This window comes from Capricornis sumatraensis, chromosome 2 (genome assembly GCF_032405125.1).
Source record: "Capricornis sumatraensis isolate serow.1 chromosome 2, serow.2, whole genome shotgun sequence".
NCBI classification, from domain to species: domain Eukaryota; kingdom Metazoa; phylum Chordata; class Mammalia; order Artiodactyla; family Bovidae; genus Capricornis; species Capricornis sumatraensis.
In genome coordinates this window covers 90,310,083-90,330,699 of record NC_091070.1, presented here as the reverse complement: position 1 = coordinate 90,330,699, position 20,617 = coordinate 90,310,083, and the positions used below count along the sequence as shown (strand labels likewise).

Here is a 20,617-nt window from a genome sequence, read left to right as displayed (position 1 = left end):
CCTATATGGGAAAAGAATCTAAAAAATAGTGGGTATATGTGTATGTATACCTGACTCACTTTGCCGTTAAGCAGAATAATCAACTATACTTGATTTTAAATTGTCTTTAAAAATTATATGTAAGGGAAAGAAAATATACATTAAAGTGTTTAGAGGTAAAGGGATATCATATTTGGAACTTATTGTCAGCCATTAAAAAAAAAAAAAAGAATACAGAGAGAATTCCATCACGATAAGATGAAAACGAATATGGCAAAAATGTTAACATCTGGTGATATAGGTGAAAGGTACATTATGCTTGCAACTTTCCCATGTGAAATCACTTCAAAATAAAAAATTGTTAAATAAACTAAAAAAAAACGAGATCACTTCATTCAGTGATAATTGCTACAAGGAAAATAAGACCGGGTAATATCACACAGAGCAGTGGGTGGTGGGGAGGCCTGCAGAATAGTGCTTAAATAGGGAAATCAGTGAAATGAACATGTAAGCCAAGTCTTAATTACATTAGAAACCAGCCCATTTGAAGATCTGGGGACTTAGAACTCCAGGCAAGCATATGCCATATACTATTAAGGTAAAAATGCACTTCGTGCCTTCAAGATACAAAAAGATGACAATAAACATATTTAAAACTTGTAATAAAAAAAAGGTAATACTAAAAAAATAATAAGTTCCCCTTGTTCCCTATCAGAAGCAAAAATGAGAGGAGACTAATATCCAGCGGGTATCCTGTTGTTCCAGACATTAGTTTCTCAGCATAAGTAATTTCAAAACATTGACACCAAGTAATTCTTTAAAAGTTCATCTCAAAGAAATAATGAGAAAGGCAAGGTTTATGTAAAAAGATACGTTATAACAGTATTACAACTAATGTTGAAAACAAATGACCATCCCTGTAAAAATGTTGGAAGAAAATTATGGTACACCTATGCAGGAGAATACTATATGGCCATATGACATGGAGCTTATGACATAACATTGTTAGGAAAGCAACACAAAAAATTGATATCTATATGTCTCACATATAGATACATAAAGAAAAGTTATCCACAAAAACACTGAAGGAAGGAAATTCTCAACATTTTGCCTTAGGATGATGGGAGTATGTTTTTTTTTTTCTGTTAAGTTACATTTTTCTAAATTTTTTACAATGAGCATATGTTACATTGATATTTAAAGAAAAAAACAACTTGCAAACTAAAAAAAAAACCATATCAAAACTACTTAAAAATTTTCCAAACTATGTTTTTTGTCCAAATTCATAGCTACAATCCAAACCCATGCATTGCAATTTCAAAGTTCCTCTACCATTTCATAAACTAATGATCCCAATTTTTTGGACTGAATTTAAGAATGGAGGTTCAAGAGTGATGGAACTTTTGACATGTAGATGTTTAAGCAGGAGGGACTAGGCCATAAAGGAGAAACTTTCTTCCAACTAGAAAAAACATATAGGTTATTTTGGTGGGTTGGCCTTTTAGGATTCACCCTTAGGTTTTCTGAAAGCTTCTCTGTCCTATTCCAGGTAGACTGTCTTGATAAGTATTTCTGATATTCAATGAAAAAACAGGTAAGAATTGATAGTCACAATTCTAGGTGCCAGCTGTAAAATTCAATTACTGCTCGATCAATGATGAAACACATTTAGAAGTTTGATATGAATAAATCATTTCTTGCTTTCTCTGAGACAATATAAATGTGTACATAACTGAAAAAAATTTCCCCAAGAATAGTCAGGGAGGGCTTGGATGCCTGCCTGCTGAAATGGTGTAGTAATACAGACAGAATAGAGATTTTGGAATTGAAACAAATCCAGTCTTCACTATTTTCTAGCTAAATGCCTTAATTAAACTTGTCAACACCTCTGAACTGCTGCTTTTTCTTTGAAAAACGGAGATACCACACCTCTTACTGTAAGAGTTAGAGCTAATGTATGCAAGTGCTTGGTGGTGGTGGTGGTGAAGGTCCTAAGTGGTGTCCAACTCTTGTGACCCCATGGACTGTAGCCCACCGGGCTCCTCTGTCCATGGAGTTTCCCAGGCAAGAATACTGGAGTGGATTGCCATTTCGTTCTCCAGGGATCTTCCCTACCCAAAGATCGAACCTCTGTCTCCTGCAGGGACAGGCAGTCTTCTGCACTGCAGGTGAATTCTTTACCAATGAGCCACCAGGGAAGCCCCATCGTGTAAATGCTTAGCCACCACCTATATCAAAGCAAGTAATTAAACAATGGGTGCCAAACCAAACCCAAAGACAAAACTAGCCTGCATTTCCACCATTTGTTCCAGTCCTGAGCATATGTTTCTTATTTTAATTCTACACCAACTGTTTCTCAAGTTTGGCACTCTTGAAACTTGGGGCTGGATAATTCAGTGTGCAGTAACAACACTGGCTACAACCTGTGTGTATGCTCAGTTGTGTCCAGTTCTTCGTGACCCCATGGACTGCAGCCTGCCAGACTCCTCTGTCCATGGAATTCTCCAGGCAAGAATACTGGAGTGGGTTGCTGTTTTCTTCTCCAGAGGATCTTCCTGACCCAGGGACAGAACCCACCTCTTTTGTGTCTCCTGAATAAGCAGGCAAATTCTTTACCACCTGGGAAGCCCCAATCTACTAGAGATCAATTCCACCATCTAAGCTGTAAAAATCAAAACTGTCTCCCGACATAGATGTATGTTCCCTGGGGCACAAAACTACTCCTAGTTAAGAACCACTCATCTACACAGACAGTTAAAATAGAGAAACAATATTTAATAGGGCAGATCAAAACAAGCAACTTCATTTTCCTAGACTGCTGAAAGTCAGTGATGAGAGAAAAAGGGGAATATTTCATATGAAGAATTTGTTTCATGAAATGTCTCTACTGTCAGAGTTTGTGCTCATTTAAACAGGTAGAACAAGTTAACTCATCTAAGCCTTAGTTTCCTCATATGACTGTTACATGGATTAAATGCATGAGTGAAGTGGTGTCTGGTACACAGTAAGCACTCAATAAATATTGGTTGTTCTTGTTACAATCTAGGTACTCCTTCCAATCCTAGGTTTCCAGGTCCCACTTACCAATTTTCGTCCCCAATTCCTCACTCTACACATATTTACATTTGTTTCTACTCCAAACCTTGAAGTGGTCCTAACTCTTCTTGAGGCTAGGAGGTATAAGAAAAGCGTCTGGGCTGACAGGAGGAGAGTCTGGCTGTAATTTTGAAAAAAATCTTCCCTGACTGTGGCCGACTACCAGTGACACAGGATACATGTATGTGAATTAAGAGTCAGGAAGCATGCTATTTATGCAGAGAAAAGTAAGTAAAATTAATCAGAGCAAAGAAAGGAACACTGCCTTGATTTCCCTTAGGGCACAACTACTGCTGCAATCCATATATTAGTTCAGTGTGAAAAAAGATGAACAGAATTCCTAAACTACTTGAATATACTCCATTTGAGGCATTTTCTTTAAGTTCAGAGCACTTTTTATGTTAAAAATAGACATTTCTAAAATAATTTTACTAAAGACAAAGAATTTATAAATGACCATCTATTACGGTAAGCTACTTAGATGAATTAAGTGCTTTTTGAAAAGCCAACCATCAGGCATGAATCAGAAGTTCCAGAAAAGAAAAATGACTAAAAGCCTTCAAAACTGAGTTGAAGGAAAAAAGTCATTACTATATGAAAGAAAGATTGATGACTTTCTATGCAGAAATGAATACAAATTTTAATACAGCTCACCTGTAGTTTCTGAGTCAAAGAGTCCCTCTGTTCTTGTAGTTCTCTGGCATTATCAATTTCTTGTTTTAATCTTTCTATTTCCTGGAAAAAGTAGTGAAATATTTTTAACAACATTATTTTAACTATATCAAGGAAAGAGAAGGCCTTATTTTTCCTCGAGATTACTGTCCCAGTCCTTAGAAAAAGGGTGTTTAAAAAATTTCCATTATACTGAATGCGAGGGATAAATTCATCTTAATGGGTATGCTGTCTAGCACAGAATAATCTGAAGCAAGTCAACGCAGTGGCTTTGGTACAGCACTGCTTAGAAACAGCAATCTGAACATTTTAAGATTGCTTCAAGCTTTGTGGATATAACTCTTTCCTGAGGTATTAAATCTTTTGACTGGAAACTAGAAAAAGCAACAGCTTGTAAAATTCATTTAACTTCTAATGGTTTTCTGTTGACTGTATGAATGTAACTCTCATATAGAAGAAAAGAGGCAGTATCTCAGTCTGACTGCCTCACCATAGTTCATAACAACAGACACAGCAATGGGGAAAATGAGAACAAGCTTAGCATCACTCAGAAGAATTTCATCCTAAAAACACCCCACAACCTCACTGCATGAAATACCCTTATATCAGAGACAGACCCCAATACTGTACACATATTTTCATGAGATTGCAGATGAGTGAGAAGTAGCCAGTTACCTCTTCCTTCACCTTCAGGGTCTCCTCCAGTTCTTGTATTGTCTGATTTAATTCTGTCTTATGGGTATGCACGGCATTGGCTTGGCTACTAACACATTCAAGCTCAGTCACCTAAAACCAAATGAGAACATAAACCAAATCGTGACAATTTCACAGGATTTCTTGCTGAAGACATACAGTAAGTCCTTCATAGGTGTATAACGAATTTTGAATCAATATATGAAAATCAACTTGGAGAAATATTAAGACAGGGTAGAATGAGCAGAATTGATCCTTTAAAAATATCAATTTAGGACTAAGGAAAAAGACCAAAGAAGATAGCTAGACTTGGTCATGAAAAAGTTAGGAAAACTTAAATTAAGTGATTAATGACAGTAGAAAACCCCTATAATAAAAGTCTTATTTAAAAACGTTTTCTGAAAACAAATTCAAAACCAGCCATCTGCCCTCCATCTGTAGCCTTTAAATTAAATATGGGTTCTGAAAACTGGCCTTGCAGAAGTGAGAAAATATTCAAATACACTTCTAAAATGTAAAGGAATCTGGAAGAAAAGATATGCTTAAAATACAACTTAAATCACTTGATACTAGAATATCTTCACATCAGTAGGGTCTCTTACAGCAAAGGAGAAAAGTTCTCTATCCAATACAAATTTACTGAGGGCCCAGACAGCAACTTAACTTCTTTTAATGGGCACTTGCTATTTTTTTAAAGAACAGAGAAGGGCACTGTCTCTAAAGCTATGCCATCCAAAATTAGTCAAAACAGACAGAAGTCAACATAAAAACACACACCTTATCAAAATCCTCTACATGTCAGGAGCTCATACATTTTGATTGGCTAGCATACAATAAATTGTAGACTATTAAGGAAACAGCAAATCTCTCCCTCGCATTTTCCAAATGGTGGATCAACACCACATTCTGTCACTCTCTCATAGCATTTTCTTGGTTTCTATTCATGCTCTAATAGCCTTGCACAGACCCTTGTTATACAGGTGGAAGCAAAACCAATGGCCTGCCACTGCACCTAATTATATCCTTTGTCTATTTTCATGTCTTCTGAAAACTGCTAACACCCATCTTTCACTGTGTGACTGCCCCACTAAAAGCCTCTCAACGGCTCCTCTTTCTCACAGCATCAAATCTAACCTCTCAGTCCCCCAAAAGCTAGCTGCAAACCATGTAAATATCTCATTGCTCAAGACACCTAGTATGTATGAACGTTCAACAAACCATGCTAATACCCATTTTGTTGATTTAACTAGAATGTCTTCTCTTACCTTTGAAAACCATTCAGAACTAACCAACCCCCCAATACTGAGCTTAGAATGCCCTTCTGTAGAAAGCCATTTCTATCTCCTCAGTGCTCAGGATTTCCTGTCTTCTGGTCCACAACACTGAACATCTGTTCAAAAATCTTGGGAATTTTCCCCTATTGTCTAATATATATTAGTTTTCTTTGAGTATTAGGCAATACATTCCTCATGAGCAGTTCTAGTCTTGATAAGGCTGGAGCATTTTCTACTGGATTAACTTTCACCCAGTAACAAAACCATGGGCAAAATGTAAACATCAACTATTAGAAGGCCCTGGTGAGTGACCAAATTGGGCAAAAGACCGAAAGGAAGCACCATACTGAGACACATATTTACACGTCTTTTTGCCTGAAGGCGCTGTGCAGTTTGGCCACACTGCCTGACTAGAATGCAAGCAAAAATCTGAGCTCTTATTTTTCCAAAGAAGTCTGAGGAGTTGGGGATGCCTCAGAACAACCGCAGCAAATCGAAATTCAGGGAACTGTATGAAAAAAGACCTCTTAAAAAGCATACAGACATCCCTCAAATCTTCGGCTGATTTCTGAAGTAGACGTGTAAAAGTAGGAATCACAGGGGTTCGGGCGTGTGGGAGGAATGCTGGAAGAATGGAAAAGCGTTAAGGTGTGGTAGTGCTCACCACTGAGAAGACACTTTGAGGTTAGCGTCAACACCAAATTAAGTTTCTCAGTAAGCACTTCAAGCTTCCCACTGAAACCCCAGGAGGATTACAGCTTAGAAATAAAGATGTCCAAGGACTCAAAAAATCCCCTTGAATTAAGAACAAAATGGAAATAAACCAAATGCTAAAGCAGAAGTTTACACCTTCAAAACTTCAAAGTACAGCCAGCCCTCTATACTCATGGTGGATGGGGAACCTACGGATACAAAGGGATGACTGTGTTATGCCACTCGACATAAGGAACTTGAGCTTTCCAGGATTTTACTTCCTGTGAGGTGGGGCAGGGGGTGGGGCACTAGAACCCGTCCCCATCAGATACTAAGGGATGGTGACACGCTACCAGTAATTTCACTGCTTGCTCAAACAAAAATGAACACTGAATACTCAGAGGCAGATAACAGAATCTACGGGCTCTATAACATCATCTCATTTACCATGATGCTTGGGGCTGGTGCACTGAGGTGACCCAGAGGGATGGTACGGGGAGGAAGGTGGGAGGGGGGTTCAGGATGGGGAACACGTGTATACCTGTGGTGGATTCATGTTGATGTATGGCAAAACCAATACAATACTGTAAAGTAATTAACCTCCAATTAAAATAAATAAATTTATATTTTTAAAAAATGACTAGACATATGAAGAAATAGGAAAACACAACATGTAGTAAAGATAAAAAATCTCTCTATCTATACACATACATATATACAAAAGCTGAGAGAATTTGTTGCCAGTGCACTTGAAGTACAAAAAAATCCAAAAGAAGGTTACTCAGAATGAAGAGGAATGATACCTGATGGAAATTCAGATCTATAGGAAGGAAAGAAGAGCACTGGAAATTATGTGAGTAAATAAACATACTTTGTTTCGTAAATTCTTTAAAATTCAATTGAGTACTTAAAGCAAAAAACTCTCAGGGTCAGGGAATACATAAAAAGGATAGCTCCCCAATGAATGTTTTTTTTGATTATAAGTCAATTATCCTAAGTTTTTTTTTTTTTTAATTGTGGTAAAAAAAAAAAACCACAATGAAAAACACAGTAAAAATTTATCCTCTTAACCATTTTTAAACATACAGGTCGGTGGTATTTGGAGACAGAGGTTCAGTCCCTGGGTCGGGAAGATCCGCTGGAGAAAGAAATGGCACCCCACTCCAGTACTCTTGCCTGGAAAATCCCATGGATGGAGGAGCCTGGTACGCTGCAGTCCATGGGGTCGCTAAGAGTCGGACAGGACTGAGCGACTTCACCTTCACTTTGGTGGCATTAAGTATATTCACACTGCTGTGAAATAGATCTCCAGAGCTTTTCATGTTGCAAGACGGGACACTATCCTCATTAAACAACTTCCCTCTTCCCCTCATGAATTAAGTTTAAACTTAGGATAGAAAGGTATTTACTCAGGTTCTTTCTCTCCCTCCTGTCTCTATTTAACTTCAATATTACCTCCCCTGTCATCCTGGTCTTATTATACTCCTCAAATTCTGCTCTGATACTAAGCCCATTTCCTAATGTCTAGGAAGGAGTTCACTTCTTTAAAATCATTTTTAAAAACAGAAACTAGTGTCATTGGCTTCCTGTTGGGTGAATGCATATACTTTGGATTAAAAAATTCTTTATAAGAAATTCTTTCTTGATACTAATTTTTCTTTTACTGCCCCATATTTGTATTATTGCCCCATATTTCTAATTGAAGTTATTATCTTTAACTTTTATAAAGACTTTTCTACCTGTATTTTTCAAATCGTTCTTTAAGAAATAAAGTAAAATAATAAAAGCATTCTAATTGCTTCAGTGTAATTACATGTCAGTTCTGTATCTCAATTTTCTCAGGAATTGTACAGAGTCTATATTATTGTTCCTATTTCACAGATAAGAATACTGAGCAGAAAGAGGGGAATAAGCCACCAAAGGTCAGACAGCTAACAAGTGGCACAACAGGAATGTGAAATTGGGTGTTTGGACGCCAAAGCTGTCCCAATTCCTTCATTCTCAGGAAACTGCAGAAAACTGCTTTCTTAACCAATAAACCCACATATAATACAACCCATACATATGTTTTGATAACCAACAAAAATCTCCAGAAGAGGCCCCGGTGCTGAACCCGCATGTAAAGCAAGAAACCCTGCTGGCCGTCGGTCCTATGGACAGCGGCCCTGCACTTACCCGCTTGTGCAGCCGCTCTGCTTCCTCCTGGTACGCAGCAAGTTGCTGCTTCCATTGTTTCACATTGGCAGTGGACTCCAGCAGCGCTGCAGTGAGTTTGGCGTTGTTTCCTTTGAGGGTGGCCAGTTCAGCCTCCCAGTGTTTGCTGATTGCTGAACTAAAGTAAAAGAAGAAAATTCCACCCATTACACTGATTGTTGTTACTTTAAAGAGACAGCAGTACTCAGTCCTAAGATTTGGTTTATACTTAAAAAATGTTTCAAAGACTACCCACAAAGAATAAAAACACAAATATTTCATTTAAATGCTCCTAGTGAATAAAACCTATCAAATAAATATAAGTATTTATTTTGAAATTGATTTATTTGATTTATTTGATAAATAAATCAAGTGGATTTATTTTATCTTATTCAGAGTTTTTAAATGCCCCCAATATAAAAATCTGCTGCAATAAACTGAACTTGGTACTAACAACTCTGATAGAATTCCGGTGTCACTTATAGAACAAAACTAAACCAATCACTTTTTCCTCACTTTATGTTCTACTTGTTAAGTTACCCAGAGTTAAGTATCTCAACAAAGACAATTTTCTATTACAAACACAATTCTGTTAAGTGAGAAGGTCCCTCTCACTAATTCCTTTCTTAACTTTCCAATGAAGAAAGAATTACCTAATTTCAAAGAAAAAAAGGTGGTTTCTCTTTCTCCTTATTGAACAACTTACTCCTATTAGTGAAATTCTACTAACCTCATCCCATTAACTAACTAGTAATGATAATAGCTTTCTTTAATCAGAATTTTAGCTTTTGAGAAGTTATTTGCATCACAGAGCAAATGTTTCGGTGGATTGATATTTTATAGTAATCTTAATATATATAGTATAAAAGAAAGCATCATTTCAATCATCAATATTTCTAAAGCTCATCACCAGTAAGAATACATATCAGTAGATCATTTCTGTGTCATTCTTTCCAAAAATGCATAACCATCATTCCAATTTTGAAAAAACATATCAACCCAAACTGAGGAACATTCTACAAAAAAACTGATTGGCGCACTTTGAAAGTGTCAAGAAAAGGTAAGTCTGAGAAACAGAATGGAGGAGACTTAGAAGAAATAATCAAATACAATGTGGGATCCAGATGGGTTCCTAGAACATAAAAGGGACATTGATGAAAATCAAGATCTGTAGCTTAGTTAGTAATATTGTATCAATGTTAATTTCTTGGTTTTGAAAATTATATTATGGTTATGTAAAATGCTAACATGAAGGCAAGCTGGGTGAGGGTATATGGAAATTCTTTGTGCAGTTTTTGCAATTTTTCTGTAATTCTAAAATTAGTTTTATTTTTCATCTTTTAAAATTTTATTTATTTTTAATTGAAGGATAATTGCTTTACAGAATTTTGTTGTTTTCTGTCAAACCTCAGCATGAATCAGTGATCGGTATACATATAGCCCCCTCCCTTTTGAACCCCCTCCTAACTAAAATTAGTTTTAAATGAAAACTTAAGATTTTTTCCAAAGTTTACAGAAAAAATTTCATCAAACATGAAAGGACAAAATCAAACAAGTTATTGATTGAACAGGGCTCCCCTGGTGGCTCAAAGAGTAAAGAATCTGCCTGCAATACAGAAGACCTGGGTTCAACCCTGGGTTGGGAAGATCCCCTGGAGAAGGAAATGGCAACCTGCTCCAGTATTCCTGCCTGGAGAATTCCATGGGCAGAGGAGCCTGGCAGGCTACAGTCCACAGGGTCACAAAGAGCCAGACACAACTGAGTGACTAACACACATTAATTCAACAACCCATTTCTATCTTTAAAGAGAAAGCACGTCCCATTTCTTCTTTTGTGGAACGATTTTTCAGATTCAGATTTTCTGATAAAGTATCCACTGATTCATCTTCCCTAACTGAATACGGATTTTTAAACCACCTACCAATTTTTCCACTACAGACATTAGTTTTATTTAAATAGACTTTACAATCTGACAACAAAAGTCTTATTAAACTAATTTAAACACTTGATATATGCAAGTATCAAACCTCTTAAAAATTAAAGAGCAGAGAAAAGGATCTTGAATATTTCTAAAACACATATGTTGAAAACTTCTCAGTTGTAACCTAAGATTATCCTGTCTTTATAAAGGGAAAAAGAACAAAAATGGAGTGTTTTACATTTTATTTCTCTAGATTTTATTTTACAATCTGTAGGTAGAAAAACCCATTAAGAATGTGAAAACTCAGCCGACTTTGCAATTATTTCGATCATTACTTGTGTGATATCAGATCAGTCTCTCAACTGTTTTGATCTTCAGTTCTGTGTATGTCAAATGAAGACATTAGTTAAGATCTGTACTGTCCAAATGTTAGTCACTAGCTGCATTGGCCATTTAAATGTAAAGTGCTCAACACCAAATAGAGTAAAAAATTCAGCTTCTCAATCCCCTTGGGTACATTTCATACACTCAACAGCCACAGGAGACTAGTGGCCACCATACAGGAAAGCAAAAATACAGAACTGTTTATCATCACAGAAAGTTCTACATTTCCCACTGGTTTCGTGTTTTTTTTTTTTCAATTTTTTGCATTCTGGGCTGAACTGTGTCCACTCATGGATGTTGAAGTACTAACTCCCAGTTATCTCAAAATATGAGTATGGAGGCAGGGTCTGAAAAGAGGTAGTTAAATTAAATGGGGCAATTAGGGTGATCCTTAATCCAGTATGACTGGTGTCCTCATAAAAGGAGATTAGAACACAAACAGGCAGAGAGGAAGGTCATGTGAAGACACTGGAAGAAGCCACCTGCAAGCAGCCCCCTGCAAGTCAAGGACAGGTCTCAAGAAACAATGCTGTCAACAACCTGTTCTCAGACTTCCAGCCTATAGAAAATAAATGTCTCCTGTTTAAGCCACCCTCAGTTCAGTTCAGTTCAGTCGCTCAGTCGTGCCCGACTCTTTGCGACCCCATGAATCGCAGCATGCCAGGCCTCCCTGTCCATCACCAACTCCTGGAGTTAGCCTGTGGTATTTGTTAGGGCAGCCCGAGCAAACAAACTAACACTATGTATAGCTTAAACACATCATGTATCTAAAGTATTGTGCTTCCTAATAAACATATATTTTAGCTTGTCTCTGGTTCCTAGCTCAATAGTTCCCCCAAACCCTTTGAATTTCCTAAGCAGGAAGAGCAATGGGAGTATGTTTTTAATGATATGTGGTCTTCTGCCCTTAGTTTCTGAAACTGGTCCACAGCCATAAGGGGGAAATGCGTCTTGTTATTTATTCATAAATAAGCCCTGTTCAGCCACAGCTGAGCTTATGTTAATGAGGTGACTTGGGGGGTGTCCTAAAGATGAGAGGACTGAATGCTAAGGGACCCAACCACGTGGAAAGAGTTGGGACTTTCAGTCTCAACCCTAGATTACTAGGGAGGGAAGAGGGACCAGCGACACCAACGGCCAATGGCTTAATCCATTACGCCTGCGTAATAGAGCCTTCATAAAAATGCAGAAGGATGAGGTCTGGAGAGCTCCCAGGCTAGTGAGCCAGAATGCATCCCTGGGCCACTCTGCTGGGCCCCGAACCCCACAGTGACAGAAGTCCCAGGGATCCTTGGGTGAAGGGAGAGGCTATCACTGTGGAAAAGCCACAAAGCATGGTCAGGACCCTTTTCCTCTATGGAAACAAAGCCTTAAGCCATGGGAGAAGGGGAGAAAATCTTGTTACCATTACCCTCCCAGTCACAGATGAAGACCTGTGGTGGCTAGGGGAAAAGTAGGAGAATAAAACCCCAAGACAGCCTGTGAAAAGGACAAAAATAGTCTGAGACCATTAGAGTTCTCCAATCTTGGGGGAAGGGGCAGGAAACTCCTGCATAAGACTAATACAAGGCTGAATTCATCTGCTACTTGTAGGGACAGGATCACTGAGAAAACCCGACCCTGATACCCTGGGATTCAGTGCCTGCCCAAGATTGAGTGGATGAGGAAAATTGAGACTCTTAACCTATCCACTACCACCAAGCTGATAGCAGCCATCTGCTGGGGGGAGGTCAAGAGACAGACCCCCTCTGAGGCAAAGGTACACAGAAAAGCTGAGGGAGGAGCAGAAACAGTAAGAAAACCTTCTAGCAATCAAATCCCAACTCTATGCAAGAAGAAATGCTAGACATGTATAAAGCCTGTGATGCATGGAGGTAACCATAGCAACAACAAATTCCAAATCCAGGTCAACCCCTGAGTAAACCAGCTTAACCTTCATACAAACAGGCTAGTAGAAGAATCAGGCCCATCTCCAGGAGGAAATACTATTTATCTTCATTGAATGCCTTGCTTCTGGCAATCAATTAAAAAAAAATTATTAAGACACACCACAAAAGCAAGGGGGAAAACCTATTGCCAAGAGAGAAGGCAATCAACAGAGTCATACCCACAGACAACGCCAATGTAGAATTTGTCAAAACAAGGAATACTGGTGGTGAGAATGTCAACTGATACAGTCACTATGGAGAACAGTGTGGAGATTTCTTAAAAAACTAGGAATAAAATTACCATAAGACCCATCAATCTCACTACTGGGCATATATCCTGGGAAAATCACATTCTAAAAGACACATGTACCCCAATGTTCATTGCAGCACTATTTATAATAGCTAGAGGAAGCAACCTAAATGTCCATTGACAGATGAATGAACAAAGAAATTGTGATACATATACACAGTAGAATATTACGTAGCCATAAAAAGGAACAAATTTAATTCTGTTCTAGTGAGGTGGATAAATCTAGAGCCTGTTATACACAGTGAAGTACGTGTCAGTAAGAGAAAAGTAAATATCACATATTAACACATATATATGGAATCTAGGGAAATGGTCCTGGTGAACCTATCTGCAGGGCAGCAGTAGAGATGCAGGCATAGAGAAGAGGCTTGTGGACACAGTGGGGAAAGGACAGGGTGGGATGAACTGAGAGAGTAGCACTGAGACATACACAGGACCGTAAGTAAACCAGAGGGCCAGCGAGAATATGCCATGTGACGCAGGGAGCTCAGTCTGGAGCTCTGTGACAAGCCAGGGGGGCGGGATGGGATGCGAGATGGGAGGAAGGTTCAGGAAGCAGAGGATATATGTTTACCTGTGGCTGATTCCTGTTGATGTACGGCAACAACCAAGACAACACCGTAAAGCCATTATCCTCCAATTAAGAATAAAATTTCAAAAACAAAGAATATGAAATAGCTACGTTAAAGGTTTTAATGGAAAAGGAAGACACCCTATATTGTCAGATGTTGAATTTCAACAGACCTGAAAACTATAAGAGTCAAATGGAAATGCTAGAAGTAAAGAATATAATAGAGATGAGAATTCTTTTGACAAGCTCATCAGTAAACCTGACACAGATGCATAAAAGTCACTGAACTTGAATCCAGACAAACAGAAATTAGCCAAACTGAAACACAAATAGAAAAATGAATGAAAATAAACAGGGCATCTAAGACGTGGGCAATACCAAACTGTTCAACAAATGTCTAACTAGAATCCCAGGAGAAGAGAATAAAAGGCTGAAGAAAATATTTGAAGAGCTAATGGCTAAGAATTTTCAAAAAATAATAAAATACAGTAAATCACAAATTCAAAAAGCTCAAAAACATGTTACACACAGAGGAACAAAAGTAACAATTATATCACAAACTAAGTAATTCAGAAGACAAAGGGGTGACATTCCTGAAAGAAAACAATTCTCAGCTCAGAACTTTACAAACATAACTCTCTACATGAAAGTGAAATAAATAAACAGCTTTTCAGACAAACAACTGCTGAGAGAATTCATTACCAGCAGACATATACTATAATATTAAAGAAAGTTCTTCAGATGGAAGACTATGATACAAAATTGAAACTTGGATCTCCACAAAGACAGGAAAATATCTGATAATGATTAAAATGAAGATAGTTATAATTAAAGGTTTAAGGCAACTCAAAGGAGAAAAAGTCTTTTAAACAAACAGTACTGAAACAACCGGATAACTACACACAAAAGGAAAAACAAAGAATCTTGGCTCATATCTCATATTCTATACAAAAATTAATCAAAATATAAACTTCTAGAAGAAATCATAGGAGAAAAATCTATGTGTCCTTCAGGTAGGCAAAGGGTTGCTTAAATACAACACCAAAAAGATGATCCATTTTAAAAAACTAAGAAAAGAGAATTGAATAAGAATTGAGACATTCTCTCTGAAAGACACGATTAAAAAATGAAAAGAGATTCTGGAAAGAAGAGTGGATCAACAAACAAAAATCAATATAAGATACCACATTAGCAAGAACGAAGGAGAAAACCACGTGATCCTCTCAACTGATGTAAACAAAAAACACTGAAAAGTTTCAACACCCTTTTGTGATTCAAAGCACTCAATAAACTTGGAATAGAAAGAAATTTGCTAACATAAAAAGGCCATATAGGTAAAGCACATAACTAATATCAGACTCAGAGGTGAAAGACTGAAGCCTTTTCCTCTAAGATCAGAAAATAAGAGAAGCATTACTACTTCATCACTTAAAGTTCAATACGGTACAGAAAGTCCCAGCCACAGGAATCAGGCAATTAATAGATAAAAGGCGTCTAAATGGGAAAGGAAGAAGTGACATTACCTCTGTTGTGGATGACATGATCTTACATGTAGATAATCCTAAAGATTTCACAAAAAGAGCTGTTAGAACTAACAAATGAGTTCAGCAAAGCTGCAGGGTATAAAGATTGGCACACGAAAATTAGTTGTGATTCTATAGGTATTGAGCAATATGCAAAGGAAATTAAGAAAACAATTCCATTCACAACAGCATTAAATAGAATAAACTACCTAGGAATAAACTTAACCAAGAAAGTGAAAGACCTGTACAATGAAAATAAGTTGCTGAACGATATTAAAGACACAAATAAACAGAAAGACATAACCGTGGAGATGGATGGAAGATTTACTGTCGCGAAGATGTCAATACAACACAAAGTGATCTACAAATTCAGTGTAATCCCTATCAAAATCCCAACAGTGCTTTTCAGAGAAATAGAAAAATCCATCCTAAAATTCATATGGGCATCTCAAGGAATTCTGAATAGACAAAACAATCTTGAAAAATCAAGAACAAAGTTAGAGGTCTCACATTTCCGGATTTCAAACTTATTACAAAGCTACTGTCATCAAAACAACATAGTACTGACATAAAGAAAGACCCACAGACCAAAGGAACAAAGCCCAGAAATAAACCCTCACGTATGGGATCAAACGATTTTCACATCTATGGTTGCCACGGACATTCAATGGGAAGACGACAATCTTTTCAACAAACGGTGCTGGGAAAACCGGATATCCACATGGAAAAGACTGAAGTTAGTTCTGTGCTTCACATAATAGGCAAAAAATAACTAAAAACAGATCAAAGACCTAAGCGTAAGAGCTAAAACTATAAAACTCTTCATAAGAAAAAATATATATGAAAAGTTTCATAACACTGTACATGATTTCTTGGATATATCATGGGCAATAAAAGAAAAGACAGATACAACTGGACTATGGCAAAATTTAAAACTTCTGTGCATCGAAGGATACAATCAAGAGAGTGAAAAGGCAACCTACAAACTGGAAAATAAATTTGCAAAACATATATCCAGAATCTATGCAGAACTCCTACAATTCAAGACCAAAAAACAAGTAGGCTGATCACAACACAGACAAAGGACTAGAATAAACATTTCTCCAAAGAAGAGACACAAACGGCCAGTAAACAACTAAGAAGATGTTCAACCTTGCTAGTATTAGGGAAATGCAAATCAGATTCACAATGAAATGCCACCTCACACCCATCAGGATGGCTACTATCAGAAAAGCAGAAAATAACAAATGTTGGTGAGAATGTGAAGCAATTGGAACCCTTCTGCACTATGGGTGGGAATGGTGAAGTTGCTATAGAAAACACTATGGCAGCCCCTCAAAAAATTTAGAATACAATAACCATATAATCTAGCAATTCCAATTATGGTAAATATCTAAAATGTATTTGTACGACAGTGTTCATAACTGTATCATTCACGATAGTCAAAAGACAGAAGCAACCCAACAGTCCACTGACTCACGGATAAACAACATGTGGTATATACTTCATACATACAGGGGAATAATACTGAGGCTGCAAATGTAAGGCAACTTTTATACATACTACAATATGGAAGAACCTTGAGGACCTCATGCTAAATGAACTCGGTCAGTCACAAAAAGACAAACACTGTATGATTTCACCTATATAAGTTTCCCATGGTGGTGGTTTAGTTGCTCAGTTGTGTCTGACTCTTGCCACCCCACAGGCTCCTCCGTCCATGTGATTCTCTAGGCAAGAATACTGGAGTGGGTCGCCATTTCCTTCTCCAGGGGATCTTCCCAACCCAGGAATTGAACCCAGGTCTCCTGCATTGCAGGCTGATGTTTTACTGACCCAGCTACACAGGAAGCTCCATCAGGGAAGCCCTAGGCAAAACTAGAGGGACCAAAAAAAAAAAAAAAAAAACCAGATTAACTGGGTGCTAGAAACTGAGGTACCAGGGACAGGTTGACTTCAAATGAGCAGCAGAGAATTTTGGGGGGCGTCTGGACCTTTCTCCACCTTGATAGAGTTGATGAGTACACAGCTGCACACATCTGTCAGGACTCACACAACTAGATACTAGAAGAGATGAACTTTACTATATATTATACTTCAAATAAAAAACATCACACAACTAAAAGGAAAAAAAAAAAGTCTTTCTAAGCCCTCCTAGATACTCTTTCTGTGACCTGTGGGACGACAAATAACAAGAGCTGGAAAGTCAGGTCTTCTTAAAATGGGCAGAATGGTCTCTAAGCTTCTCCACTCTGTATTTGTTGGCATGGGAAGAGACTGGGTGGGCAGGAAAGAACAGCTGTGAGACAAATAAAAGAGCTGCAAACAAAAAGGAAGGAGGTGAGGGCAACTGGAGACGGTGATAAGGAGCAGACAGGAGAGACGGGATCAGAGAGGCAGAGACACACAAAGGAGAGGGGTGGGGCATGGACAAGGTGCGCTCAAAATGGATTTGCGCAGGAAAAAACCAAAACAACGCCCCTGGAACAGGAAACACAAAGACGAACATACAAGGCTTCGAAATACTATAACCTGTTGTAACTTCATATCCCTGAACATGTTCTGAACCTCTAATATATTTTAAGTAGTGATGTCTGGCCACAGAGAAGCTGATCAATGGGTTCCCATTAAACCTTTTTCTTATTTCCTCTGCAGAGCCTCAAAGTACTGCTGAGTGCACTAAAAATCAAATGCTGAAGAAACCGTCACATCATTTTTATGCATATTGCATGTGAGTACAGTTAACTGTCACAATTTGAGACCTAATAGACCCAAAAAGAATACTATAGCAAAGCAGTTCAATGCTAAGTTTTTGTGTTTCTACATTTTTTTATACTTGTTTCCAAGGTAAATAAGTACGTGTCATTAAGGCAGTTTTGCAGTATCAACCAAAATTTCATCTTTATTGGTAAATCTGAATCTTTGGGAACATTCTTGCTTCCCATACTTTATAAGCTACTCCTTTAATAATCTGTCTTTCTAGAGCACAACTCGGGAAATAAGATGTTTTAGGTTTTTTGTCAATCTGCTCTGTTTTCTCTTTACAGCTTCTTCATATATTCCTTTCACCATTCAGTATATTAGAATATCCTCCACAATTTCAGCTTATAATGAATTCTAGAGTAAACTGAAGGAAGCTATCTCAGATGTGATCTATCTCAGATGTGATCAGCCCTTACATATAATATTAAATGATTGGCACATTCTTGCAATTTTGCAAAAACATTGTTCCTTGCTTTAATCTACAACTCTAAGATGTCACATTCCTCCCCACCACAGACTGATTTTTAGCAGTAATGAATACCTTGGGATTAATTCTGATACCAAAATTTTTAATTGACATGTTACATTTCAGAATACTTGTTTAATAAATGTTGGGGTTCTCTAGCTACTAATTTGGTCCTTTTTTTACAGGTACAGTTTTGATAGTTTCACATTAACTGTTCATGAAGAAACTGTTTAGCTGCAAACATCAGAGTCAGAAGAGATACTGAAATACCACTATGATCTCATGTCTGTAGCTGGACTAAGGGCAAAATAATTCTTTATTCTTGTGACTGGTAAAGTTTCCCTTCAAAAAGGACCAGTTGGTTTCCTGTTGGCTTCAGCTCTAGAAGTCAAATGAGGGAGTTCAAAACACTCCAAAAACATCATTTGAAACATTGGAATTTTACTGTTTATCTAACATCAGAAAGAAAGTAGTAAACTTCATTAAATTAGTTACGTAAAATCTAAAAGAAAAAGTTGTTCAAAAGTACTACCTAACAGATGTAACAAAAGAAGAGTCTTAGGCACAAACAATACACTTATTTAACCTGTGGAGTGAATCCTATACATGAATGGTTAGTTACAGGGCTGAAGAAAGCGGCCTTTCTTCCATACCCCCTGGTCCAGCATCCACTCTCAATCTCTGAAAAGGTAGTTCTTTGAATGTACTTCCTAATAATCATGTTAATCATGTAAAACCATGAAAAATATCCAGAGAAGCTTTTAAAAGCGAATTTAAGAACAGGTTGCCAACAGGCTTACTTCTCGACATTAATCTTGGTAGGGAGGTCGCTCCCTCACTGTGAAAGTAGGAGGGCTGATGCCAGCACCCCAGACTCTGCTCGCCCTCAGGACCTGCCTGTCGGTTTCTCTCCTCACTGCCCCTCCACGCCCGAGAACGCAGAAGCATGGACGTCAGCCTATCTGTGTCCCTAGGAGCTCTCATACCGGCCCATTGGACCCAAGCTAGTTCCGCTGAGAAACAAACGCTTTATTGATACAATATGAGTTATCCTTTTAAAAAAAGGAAAGAAATACCTCTTAAAGGAAAGGAGAGTAACTTTTGTATTGTTTATAAACAGTATTTAAAGAGCCTAGTATACCAAAGGATTTTTCTACTAGATATAGCTGAAAGCCTAAATTTGCCTAAATGCCTAACAAGTTGCCTCTCAAAGCTGGCTGTAATTCTAGCAGCTTCTTGATCCTTATGCTTATCCTCGGGAACTTTGTACCAGACGGTCCCATTTTTCCGTTCCTACTCTCCTTTAGGCATCTGCCTCTAGGCTGCTGCCTCCCCTGATCCTTGCTTTTGGTGTTTGCCACAATAATCTCCCAAGTTTTGCTTTCCAGCTCAGATTCCTTCCCTGTCTCACAATCCATTATCTTCGCACAGAGCCTGGCATGTCTGCATTAACACACAATACAGAATGTGATGGCTACTGGCAAACAGATGAGACTTGGTCGCCATGAAGTCTTAAAGACAGACCTGTCATGAACTGGAAATCGCACGGTCACACTCAGGAAACACAGTGTTCAGAACGGAATTGGAATTTAAGTATTAAAGCTTCTAATAGACAATGGCTTGGAAGAAAATCTCAGAGACAAGAGTAAAGTCTTTAAAGAAACACCGTATCACTAATGCCATTGACAGCCCCAAAAGACAATACTGGGTTGAAAAACTGGACATAAATTATAGAATCAAAGTGAATCAAACAGTTGGACTCTAAATTTGATGAAATTATAGGAACTTTTAAACCATTTATTTTACATCCATTACATACGTACCAAAGTCTTAACACAGATATATTAACATCTATGTATAAATATATCTGAAAGAGCTGTTATAGTCAGTTTAAACTGACAATGTTTTTTTACTGGTTGTACGTAAATAACAGCGTTGTCTTATCAGAGGACCATCTAGAATCAGCTAAACTACAGAATTTGGCTTAGTTCTGGTAAAGAAACTGAAACACCATTGACTTTTCCAAGGAAGTTATTAATCTGAAGCAAATTACTTCAAAATGTCTGATGCATAGCTGTATCAGTTTGTAGACTGAAATTTCTAAGTTGTGAAGAATTCTGTTAAAAGTACACATTAAGCAAGAACAAACT

The 20,617-nt window shown here is 37.7% G+C and overlaps 1 protein-coding gene across 1 annotated transcript in view; it reads right to left on the bottom strand.

Annotated features, from left to right (window-relative positions):
- HOMER1 (homer scaffold protein 1) overlaps window positions 1–20,617 on the bottom strand; it is a 129,606-nt gene that overhangs the window by 12,254 nt on the left and 96,735 nt on the right. Inside the window, exons 6-8 of the mRNA XM_068965408.1 lie at window positions 8,583–8,739; window positions 4,423–4,533; window positions 3,730–3,810 (exon numbers count right to left, since the gene is read on the bottom strand). Coding sequence (XP_068821509.1) covers window positions 3,730–3,810; window positions 4,423–4,533; window positions 8,583–8,739 — 349 coding nt within the window. The remainder of the gene's footprint in view (window positions 1–3,729; window positions 3,811–4,422; window positions 4,534–8,582; window positions 8,740–20,617) is intronic.